At 19.4% G+C, this 13,313-nt stretch overlaps 1 protein-coding gene across 1 annotated transcript; it reads left to right on the forward strand.

Annotated features, from left to right (window-relative positions):
* Positions 1-269: 269 nt before the first annotated feature.
* On the forward strand, positions 270-13,313 carry PGAL8A_00288800 (NOT family protein, putative; the record flags this gene model as incomplete). Its single annotated transcript, XM_028671892.1, has 2 exons — positions 270-13,015; positions 13,223-13,313. Coding segments are annotated over 2 exons (12,837 nt in total), but the record flags the coding sequence as incomplete, so codon positions are not given.

A 13,313-nucleotide genomic window follows, 5' to 3' on the forward strand; every position in this document is an offset into this window, starting at 1 on the left:
TTTTTTTTTTTTTTTTTTTTTATTTCATTTTATTTTTTTTTTTAATTTAAAATTAACTTGTTTTACAATTGTTTTATTTTTTAATATATTTTTAATATTCTATACTTAATGTATTTTTAATTTTTTTTTTCTTTTTTTTTTTTTTTAATTTTTGTCATAATTTTAAAATATTTTAGATTTACAAAAAAAAAAAAAAAAAAATTAAAAATATCAAGAAAAAAAATATGTATTTATATAATCATAAATATGTATTTTTACATTATTAAAATATGAGAATGGATTACCATGATAAAAGTAATTATTATACGAATATAAAAGAGCCTTTTTGCATAATTAAAAAGAAAGATTTAAGCATAAATTTAAGTAAGCAAAATAATACAAATGTTTTATTAAATGCTAATGAAAATCCAATAAATTACGAATATGAAGAATGCAATGAAAGTAGCATAAATCTAAATTATCAAAGAAACAGTAGTAATATCGATGCTAGTCATATTGATAGCTTGAATTATAATGTTAATTCAAATATTAGTAAAACAAATAATAAAATAATTAACTACGAAGAACGCAACAGTAAGGATAATCATCTGAATAGTGAAATTATTAATAACAACATAAAAAATCATTTGAAGAATGGTTTAAATAATTGTGATAATATTTTGTTAGAAAGTACATCATGCAATTATTTTAGTAATAGCAATGAAAATAATAATTTGAATTATCAAGATAATCACATAATACTTAAAAACAACAAGAAAAGTAGTGAATATATAAATAAATTAGATATAAATATGAAAGAAAATATATGTAAGATTGAAAATATATCACTTATACAAGAAGATGATAGAAATATAAAAAATGATAAAAATTATAGTAGAAGGAATAATTCAAAAAATTTGAAAAATAAACCTTATGCAAATCAATTTGATGAAGGACAACCCCTGAATGTATCAGTCGAAATATTACAAAAAAAAAATATCTATACAAATGATAAAGAACCCATTAGTTATGATTATGAAAAAACTAGTAAAAACAAAGAAAATTATGAAAAAATTAATCAAGATTATAGTGAAAATGTAACAAACAATTCAAATAGCATAAGGGATGATAAAAATATGAATTCTGTATATACAGAATTAAATAATGTGAGTAACTCTAATTCATTCATTAATTTTAAAACTGTTCAAAATATAAATAAAATTAGTAATGGAAAAAATTGTTCTTATGATAAAAACGTAAGCATAAATGTTAACAGTAACAATTCTATAAATGAAAATAATCCAACTTTATTAAATAATAAACATGATACTGATAAACTTATTTGTAATAATATTAAAATTTCAAATAGTATATATGAAATTATAAAAAGAGATTTAAAAAACAATAATTTGGGTATTAATTGTTATAATGAAGATAATAATACCAATAACAATAAACCTATTAGTAACAAAGATCATGATAATAAAAAAAATAACAGGGACAATAATAACAACAAAAATAACAATAGTAACAGTAATAACAACAAAAATAACAACAGCAATAATAATAACAAAAATAACAACAAAAATAACAACAGCAATAATAATAATAATAACAAAAATAACAATAGCAATAATAATAACAATAACAAAAATAACAATAGCAATAATAATAATAATAACAAAAATAACAATAGCAATAATAATAACAATAACAACAATAATAATAATAACAAAAATAACAACAACAACAACAACAATAATAATAATAATAATAATAATAATAATAATAATAATAATAATAATAATAATAATAATAATAATAATAATAATAATAATAATAATAATAATGATAATAATAAGGAAAATAATGATAATGATAATAATAATGATAATGATAATAATGAAAATAATAATAATAATGATAATGATAACAATGAAAATAGTAATAAAAATGAAAATAATAATAATGAAAATAGTAATAAAAATGAAAATAATAATAATAATGATAATGATAATAATGAAAATAGTAATAAAAATGAAAATAATAATAATGAAAATAGTAATAAAAATGAAAATAATAATAATAATGATAATAATGAAAATAGTAATAATAATGATAAGAATAATAATGCTAATAATAATAATAATAATGATAATAATAACAAAAATAATAATAATAATAATAATAACAAAAATAACAATAGCAATAATAATAATAATAATAATAGAGATAATAATAAAAATAAAGATAATGACAATAATAAAGATAATAATAATAAAGATGACAATAATAAAGGCAATAATAATAATAAAAACGATGAAAGTAATAAAGATAATAATAATAAAGATGACAATAATAAAGACAATAATAATAATAAAAACGATGAAAGTAATAAGGACAATGATAATAATAAAGATAATAACACTATAATTATTGATGATAAGAAAAAGAGAAATATTATTGATATAATTAACAATAGGAATAATACTAGTATTAATAATAATGTTAATAATAGTAATAATAATATGAGTAATAGTGTGATTCATGATATGAATAATAATAATGCTCCTATTAATAGAAATTATATAAATAACAATAATGGGAATATTAATGATAGCAATGAAATTAATAATAATAATAATGTTGCTTTTGTTAATGATATTATTGGAAAGTATAATAATATAAATAATTACAAAACTATAAATTCGATAAATAAAATTAATGAAACATATAACATAAATAACAAAATACATGCAAAATATATAAACGATTTTGATAATAATGAAAACATTATTAATTTAGATGAAAATGTGAACAATTATAATACAGATAACATGGAAATGAAAGCATTTAATAACTTTAATAGATTAAATAGTTTTAATAATATAAATAATGTAAATAATATAAATAATTATAATAATATGAGTAATTTTAATAATATGAATAATTTTAATAATATGAATAATTTTAATAATATAAATAATTTTAGTAATATGAATAATATAAATAATATAGGTGATTCAAGTAATACTGGTAAGTTTTTTAATTTAAACAATAATGAAATTTTTAATATATATAATAATAATTTTAATTTAAATAATTCTATTAATATAGAAAATACGAATTCAAGATTTAATCCTAATCAAAATATAAATAAACTAAATCTGAAAAAAGCTACTCAACAAGAAACCACTGTTTTAGAATATGGTTTTAATCAAAATAATATTTATGAAAATAATTATTTAGAAGAAAGTATGAAGAGTCATGTAGATATAAACAGTATAAATGAAAGTTATATGAATTACAACAACAGTCTCCATAACAATGATATTTTTTATAATGATTATAATGAAAAAAATTATGTAAATAATATACAAATGAATAAATTTCATGAAGAAAAAAAAAATAACTTTATATTTTTAAATAGTAGTTTGAATCAAAAATATGAGGAGGAGAAAATTTCTCAAAAAAGTTGTATTAATTATGAGACTACTAATCAGACAAATATAAAATTAAATGAATTAAATGCACAAGAAAATGATAATTTAAATTTTATGATAAGAAATGATTTTAACAATGATAAAGAAAATTTAAAGGATTTAAAAAAAAGTGTAGATAATAATTACACAGAAGGAACTACAAATAACAAGGACACAGTGAATTTATGTAAACAGAATGATAAAATGAATTTAGTAACAAAAGATAATATAAAAAATGAAAAGCAAATTAATGAAAATTTAGAGGATAGTTTAAATTATAATGAAGCAAGTACATTAAATTTATTAAATATTGCATTTAATGAAATATGTTATGATAAAAAAAATTTAATGAATAAAATTATTACAAAGAAATTTAAACATAAATTATCGAGCATTTTAAATAATATAAATACATTCAATATTAAAATAAAAGGAAAACAATTAAAAAACTTAATATTAAATAAGAAGGGATCCAACAAAAATAAGATTGATGAAGATAAAGAAAAAGATAAAGAAGCAAGTGTTAATACCAATACATTTAATAATGTTAATGATGTGAAGCAGGATTTTTACTATCTAAATAAAAATATAAAAAAAGAAAATGAAAGTAATTTATATGTTGATAAATTAGTTCAATTCAAAACATGTGATGAAAAACTAAAAATAAACAACGATGAAATTTCAGAAAAATCTTTCGAAGTGAAAAATATGGAATATAAAGATAAAGAAAAAAATATTTATATAAATGAAGTAAAAGAGGAAAAAGAATTGAAGTTAGAAAAAGAAATAGAGAAAGAGCAAGAACAAAAGAAAAAAAAGAAAAATAAGAAAAATGAGAAGAATTCTTGTTTTAAGGATGTTGTATTAAATGATATTGATAATTCTTTGGATAAAATTAATTTAAATTATAAAAAAGAAATGAAAGAAAAAATAAATGAAAATATCTTGAGTATGCAAAATGAAGATTTAGTAGAGAATCAATGTAGTGATAGTTCCTCATTAAAAGGTAAAAGTTTCATTAGTGAAAAACATGGTAAAACTATTAAAGATATTAATGAGTTAATTAAAGTAGAAAATTGTGATCAAAAAAAAAAAAATGAACTAAAAGAAAATGAGAACAGTTTAGAAAATAAAAAAAATGATTTGAAAAAAAGTGATTATAAAAATGAAAATGACATAATACAAAAAAATATAGTAAATGAACCTTGTAATGAAAAAAGAAATATGGAAGAAAAAAAAAGTGAAAATGATAGTATTAATAGAGATAATAATGTTTATGATGATAATTTTGATGAAAATTCAAGTACTAGTGATTATTATAATGAAGATTTAAATGAAGAAGATAGTGATAATGATGAAAATGATGAGAATAAATATATAACTGGAATTAATGATAGATATAAAGAAACCATAATAGACGATGATGTGAAAATCAGAAGAGACTTAGTATTTTTTAATTTATTGAAAATTATTATTAAAAAAAAAACATCAGAAGATATGTTAATATATTTAAATTTATTGAATGGAGTTAATGTTGCAAAAATATTTGATCATTTTGCACAATTATCATGTGATGTTTTCAACACTTTGTTAAATTTTATTGAATTAATGAAAGATTCTTCAACTTATCGATTATTACTCAAAAATTTAGGTGCATGGATAGGTATCATAACATTGGGTAGAAATAAGCCATTAATGTCAAAATATATGAACATTAAGCAGTTAATTTTATATTCATATGATAATGGATACTTGATAGTCACTTTACCAGCTGTGTGCAAAATTTTAGAAAGTGTTAAAAATTCAAAAATTTTCAAACCTCCTAATCCCTGGACGGTTGGAATTTTAAATTTATTAGGAGAATTACATGAAGCTCAATCGTTAAAAACAATTTTAGTTTTTGAAATAGAAATTTTATTTAATTATTTTAAAACGAATGTATTTGATTATTATAATAAATGCAATATTATAAAGTGTCGAAATTTACCAATTAATTCTAATGATTTATTTATTAGAAACAACATAAATGAGAATTCTAATATGAATGTGAACTATATGAATGAAAACAATTCGAATAAAATTAACATATATAACAAATCCTGTAATTCTTGTACAAATTATTACAATGAAAATTTCATACTTAAAAATGATAAAGTCAATAGAGGTGTTTTAATCAATAAAGATATAAGATTCAATATGTTAAATAATTATAACACTACTTCTACTACAACTAATAACAATGAATTTATTAATTATAAAAACGTTAACCCCAATTTATTAAATAAAAGTAGAAAAAATGAAGATATGAAAGATTCTAATAACTTAAATAGTAATTGTATTAGCATGGATAACATAAATATAATGAATAATATGAATCAAATGAATAATATGAATGTAATAAATAACAATAGAAATATTAATAACGTTATTGGTAACCCATCCACAGATCTATTAATGATAAAAAATAATTTGAGTAATAATAATAGTAATAACAATAATAGTGTATATGTTAATTCTAATTTAACATCATCTCTTTCTAAAAATTTAAAAAATTTAGAAGGTTATAAGTCTGTGAACAAAAACAATATCAACAGTGAATCTCTTTTGAAAAAAAATGCTCAAAAAAAAATACCAAGTAATAATATTAACGAAAATCAATCAGTATCCATTTATATGAATGATGCTAATTATAATACTATGTATGCAAAAAACAATTCATTAAATAATATAGAAGTATATACAACCGAAAATAATATATACAATATACAAAATAAAAATCCATCATTACCCACTATGCTAAATAATGAAAGTTTATGTAAAAGTAGTAATAACAACAGTAATGAAGATTTATTAATGAAAGATTTAAAATCTACTGCAAAAAAAAAAGAGAAAATTAATGAATTAGAATTTAAAAATAATTTATTTAAGAACCCTAATTACTGTTCAAATAAAAATAAATATACATTAAATAAAAATGATACATGTTACAGAATGATTGATACTAAGAATGGAAAGAGTACAACAAAAAATGAAAATTTTGATAATCTAAAAAAAGAAACATATCCTTCATCAGGTAATTTAATTGTAAAAAATAATTATGTAGATGCTTCAAACCTAAAAAATGTTCCTTATAATAATTCAGAAAAATTAAAGATGAATGAATGCACTAATAATAAGAATGTATCATCATCATCATATACAACAAATAACGACTTAAATTTAAAAAATCAAGTAGTTTATCACGATAATGCTAGTAATAACAAATTTATTGAACCTTTAAATGATGAAATATTAAATATATTAAAAAAAAATATAGTATTTTCTCCTAATATTGCATTATTTAAATTAAACCCCAAGTATAAAGCATTAATATATTTATCATTTGATTCTGCAATTAAAGAAATAATTGCATCTGTTGTAGATAGGTTTGTTTTAATTGGTTGTATTACAACAAGAGAATTAGTGAAAAAAGATTTTGCCAATGAATCAAAAGAAACAATTTTACATAAAGCATCTTTGTTAATGGCAACAAGTATATCTTCTTCGCTTGTTTTAGTTTCTTGTAAAAAACCACTAAAAAATATTTTAGTTCAAAATTTAAGAAATGTAATTGAGCAAAATTGTTCTGAACGAAACAGCGCTATTATTGATGATATTATAAAAACTTTGATTAATGATAATATAAATTTAATTTATTTAATAATAGAACAAGTAGCTATAGAAAAGTCCTCTATTGAAATTGAAGAAATTATGAAACCAATTTATGCTTCCAGAAAATATGCACGCATTCATAAGTTAAATATAAAAGATAATTCAACTAATAAATATTATAATGCCTTACCTGTATTTTTAAAAGCACACAATATAACATTAAAACATATTCAAGTGTATAAAAATTTTATGAATTTAAAAATTTTTAAAAAATTGCAACAGAAATTATGTTTTTCTAATTTAAATGATCAAGATAATTTAACAAATGATAATGACAATGTAAGTTTAAACTATCAAAATAGTAAAAGTAATGAAAATATATTGAGTGATAATTCGTGCAGCATGTTTTATAATAAAAACTTTGTATCTAATCCATTAGACGGAAAAAATTATGAAATTAATGATTACAAAGAACAAGAAAATGAATTTAAAGATGCTTTAACAAAAACGAGAAGAGAAGAATCTAAAGAGGATAATGATAAAAATATGTATATGGATGAAAAATATTACAATGAAAATAATGAAGATGAAGATAATAACACTGATATTTCTCATCAAAAAAATGTTCCTAATTTAAATTATGCGAGTAATGGAGTAAAATTTATGCCATACAAAAATAATAGTATAAAAGAAAATCCAAATTTGATTTTAGGCAATATGAATAACAATAATTCAAATTTTCTAAGTAATTTAAATTTATATAACAGTTCTAATAATAATTATATATATAAAAATGCAAATAATTTTAACTGCAACAATTCTGATTATAATTTTAATACAAATAGTTACACGAATATAGATAATATGAATAGTTGTGCTAATACTCAGATAAATAATTATGTAAAAAATTATGTTGATAATTGTAATAATTTTAATGAAATAGATAGCAGTAACAGTCAAGGAATAATCACTTATGAAGAAAAACTAAACAGTAATAATACAATTAATAATGCTACATATATTAATAAAAATTCTAATAGTAATAATATAAATAATAATGTTAATATTAATAATTACACTAGTTTTAATTACCTTAATAATGATAATACTAATAATTCATGCAATTCTATTAATGCTAAATATATGAAAAATATGAAAAATTTAAATATAAAAAGTAACATGAAAAATTCTTCATGTAATGAACAAATTAATAACACATATGCATATAACAATATTGTGAATAATAATGATATGAAAAAAAATAATGTAATATATAAAAATATGATAAATAATGATATTGTAAATAATAATCATATAATAAATAGAAGTATTATAAATAATGACATTCATAATAAGAACAATATGGTTAATAAAAATATGATAATGTATATTGATGAAGGAACAAATAATAACAGTAATATGGATAATAATAATGATACAAAACATAATGATTTAAATACGTCTCCCTTTAATAAAACAGAGTATAATGAAAATTTAAATATGAGTGTAAAGAAAATTAAGAATATTGACTTATTATGCAAAAAAAAATATCTATTTTTTATTTCGGAAATATTTTTAAAAGAAAACATGAAAAAAATAAACTTAAAAGAATCAATATCTCTTTTTGAATTTTGTATGTTAAGTATTAAAGAATATGTTAAGTATATTTTGACATTTCCTCCAATAATACCAACAATAAATACCTTTGATAATTATTGCAATATTAAAACACCATTTTTTAAATTTGAAAAAATCACAGTAGCAGAAATACCTTCTCTTTTATTAATATCATGCTTGTCAACAAATCACGAAATATTTGTATTTTGTAAAATTATTATTCTTATATGTGAAAAATCATCCAATAAAGATGATGTTTATAAAATAATAGGAACGAAATTATATAAATATATACAAGAAATTATTAAGCAAAATAATTTAAATTATTCTAATAATATTGAAAACACTCTCATTGCAAATAATGTTGAAGACTCTGATATTAAAAATAATTCACTCAATTATAACAAATTGATGAATTTAAATACAGATAATAAGATCACTAATGATGATAATAATATGAATAGAGGAATTAATGAAGAAAGTATTCTTTTGGAAATACAATTATGTATATTAGAAATGTTATGTAAAAAAAATAAAGAACTAAAAAAATTAATAACTTCGTATATACTGAATTCTCCATATCATAATGTGAATCATATTTCATTATTTATACGTTACAATATTATTCATTATAAAAATTTAGATAAATGTATGTCAAAATATTTGAAGAACTATAATAATATGAACATTATAGATTTTTGCACACAACTGATTTATAATTTAGTAATTCAGAAAAAGTATTTAAAACCCGAATATTTGAAAAAATCTGTGAAAAAGTTAATTAAAATAGATTCAATTTTATCTAACGATAACCAGCACATTTCGTCTGTAGAAAAAATGAAATTAAAAAAAGTTAAAGATAATTTAACAGAAATGATTAAAGGAATTAAAAAGGAAAAAAGAAAAAAAAATCAAAATGAAGAACCAGTAAAGATTTTAAGAACTCTAACGGAATACATATACTCTTCTAAATATTATAATAACAAGAAAAAAAAAAATAAAAATGATTTGGAAAACGAAAAGGAAATTAAAAAAAAAGTAGAAAATAAAGTAGATAAAATAGAAGGGGAAAAAAAAGAAGATAAAAATAAAATAAAAGAAATAAAAAAAGAAAAAGAAAAAGAAAAGGAAAAGGAAAATAAAAAGAAAAAAAATCTAGAAAATGAAACAGATAAAGAAGAAAAAATTAGTAAAACAAAAGCGAAAAATAATTATTCGGAAAAAAAAGATACTTTAAATAATGATGAAGAAACCTATCAGAATGATAGTGATAATAATAAATATATAAAAACGTTCTCACCTAATTTAATTGAAAATAATAACGAGTCATTTTTATTAAATAATATAAAAATTCAGTATGATAATAATAATGTTGATGAAAATACTATGTTTTTACTAGAAAAATTGAGTTATGAAAATAAAGCATTTAACACCGAAGAGATAATAGAAAAAGAAATTTTAAACAAAAATTGTGAAAATGTGGAAATGAATAAACGAGAAATCATAAAAACGGATGATGCTAATAAGAAAAATGATAAAGAAGATTATAATAAATGTTTAAAAAAAATATACAATAAAAACGAAGATTTAAATATGAACAAAAGAGAAGTTTCAAGTAATTCTAAAGAATATAATGAAAAATGTGATAATAGTAATTTAAGCGATTCTATATGTTCTAATAAATCAAAGGAATCAGTGTCAGAATCAACATCATCGGAATATTCATCGTACTTTTCTTCAGAATCTTCCTCAGTATCTGATTTTGAAGATTATTCTATATCCTCTTCAATTTCTTCTGATTCTTGTTCTTCCTTATCAGATGCATCTGTTTTAAGTACATTTTCCTCTTCACATAATTACATAAAACCTGAATTTGAAAAAGATATTAATTTAAAAACTTTAGGTGAGCAAAAAAGTGAAATAAGAAATAACATTTTAAGTCTTAACGGAGATAAAATTAACAAAAAATACTTGAATAAAAAAACTTTTTATTTAACTGATATATTTAATGAAGAACCTATAAAATGTAAGTATTTGCCCTCTCCCCCAATAATAAGTGAGGAAAAAGGGGTAGTTATTGCATGTCTATTTGCAGAGTGGTATTTTATATATAAAAATTATTTAAATATTTTAAAAATAAGTATATCAAATTCCATGTATGAAGTTATAAAACAACAACATAAGTTAAAATGTGTGAAATTTTTTCAAAAATTGTCAAAACTTGGATTTTTAAAGATGGATGAGGCAAGTGATCAATTCTTTTCTCATTCTATTAACATTTCAGTTAACATAGCTTTGTATAATTTAGAAAAAGATAACATAGTTCAGTGTGAGTTAATAAAAAGACAACAAAAGGAGGAAAAAAAAGAAAAAAAAAAAATCAATGAAAATGAACATATTAGTGAACTACAAAATAAGGACAACAAAATAAAAGAAAAAGAAAAAGAAAACGAAGAGAAAAAAGAAGAAATAAATAAAAATGAAAAAGAAAATGATGGAAGAAATGATCTAGGAGAATCTACATTTAATAAAACAAACAAATTAGATAATAAAAAATTAAATAAAATTAATAATACCAATAAAAAAGAAAAGGTAGCAAATATAGAAAACGACAAAAAAAATGATAGTATAGAAGAAAATAGTAAAATGATGGAAGGTAAAAACATCAATAAAGAAAATGAAAAAGATTATAAAATTAAGCAAGATGAAAATAATGAAGTAATTAGTTTTAAAGAAAAAACAGAATTAAAAGAAACTAAAAATTTTAATGAATTACTGAATTATAATTATATTGATTCATGGTCGAAAATGATTATAACTATGCTGAAATTAGTGGATACTGAACAAATATCTCCAGTGGTTATTTTGCAAAAAGTTTTAAATATAGTTTGTAGGGTTATTCATAAAAGATGTGAAGTTGAAAAAAAGAATTTTAATCAAAGGCCATATTTTAGATTGTTACATTGCTTATTAATTCATATTAATGAAGATTGTGCACATTCCAATGACATTTTAATATACCTAAATTGCTTTGCTAAATCTTTTTCCTTATTATCTCCTTTGAGAGTTCCTTCTTTTTGTTTTTCATGGTTACAACTTATATCATCTAAATATTTCATGCCAAAATTATTATCAAGTATTTGCGGATGGGGAACATATAAAAATCTATTAATAGCATTGTTCACTTTTTTGAAATTCTTTTTAAAAAAACTACATATATCCAAAGCAATTGAAGCACTTTATATAGGAACGTTGAGAATACTTCTTGTATTATTACATGATTTTCCTGAGTTTTTATGTAGCTATTATGTTACTTTTTGTAATTTGTTCCCTTTAAATTGTATTCAACTAAGAAATCTTGTTCTATCTGCATTTCCTAGAAATATCAAACTTCCAGACCCATTTTTGTCAGATTTAAAAATTGATTTATTGCAAGAAATTAAACTAGTACCAAAAATTCTCACAAATATAATTTTTCCACTTTTCAAAAATAATCTTAAAGATTTAATAGATGAATATTTCAATAAAAAAGATTATTCTTTGCTTTTCCAAATTAAAGAGAAGTTATTATTACCAAGGAATAAAATTTATCAATTTTTTGTAAAATATGATATAGTTGTTATAAATTCTTTGACTTTATATGTGGGAACTTGTATTTGCAAAGCAAAAGTAAATAATTTATTTAAGTTTAATAATAATTGTGACCCATTACTCTTAAGTAAGTATGAAGGAGATTCCATAGATGATAATGAAAATATTTTGCAAGAGATAATTTTAAAAAGAGAAGAAAAAAATTCCACTAAAAAAAATATGAATTTATCAAATCAAGAACAAAATAACAAAGAAAAGGAAAATAGAAAGTGCAATGAAATTAATTTATCAAAAAAGTATGTGGAACTTATGGAAGATAATAGTGAAAATAAATGTGTTTTATCAAGTAAATCTAATAATTCACACAATATACTAAATAATGATGATAATAATAAAAAATCAAGAACAGTTACAGTCGTTAAAAATAATTTAGCTTACACATTATTTTTATTTTTAACAAAAGAATTAGATATGGAAGGTAGATATTTATTATTATCAAATATAGTGAATCATATTAGATATCCAAATTCTCATACTCATTATTTTTCTTGTCTTATCTTGTTTTTATTTTCTCATTCAAATGATATTATTATTCAAGAACAAATAATCAGAGTTTTGTTAGAAAGAATTTTAGCACATAGACCTCACCCATGGGGATTATTAATAACATTTATTGAATTAATAAAAAATACCAAGTAAAATGCATAAGAAAATTCATATTATGATATATTTTATTTTTATTTTTTTATTTTTTTTTTTTTTTTTTTTTGTATTTACTTACAAATTTTATGTTTTTATGTTTTTATGTTTTTATTTTTTTATTTTTTCAAGTTATACAAATACATGTGTAATTAATAAATACTATTATATAATTTTTTTTTTTTTTTTTTTTTTTTTTATAGATTTAACTTTTGGGAGTGTCCATTTGTACATGCTGCAACGGAGATAAAAAAATTATTTCAATCGGTTGCTCAAGCATGCTTAGGGCGTGCT

The sequence above is a fragment of the Plasmodium gallinaceum genome (assembly GCF_900005855.1).
Source record: "Plasmodium gallinaceum strain 8A genome assembly, contig: PGAL8A_v1_87, whole genome shotgun sequence".
NCBI classification, from domain to species: Eukaryota; Apicomplexa; class Aconoidasida; order Haemosporida; family Plasmodiidae; genus Plasmodium; species Plasmodium gallinaceum.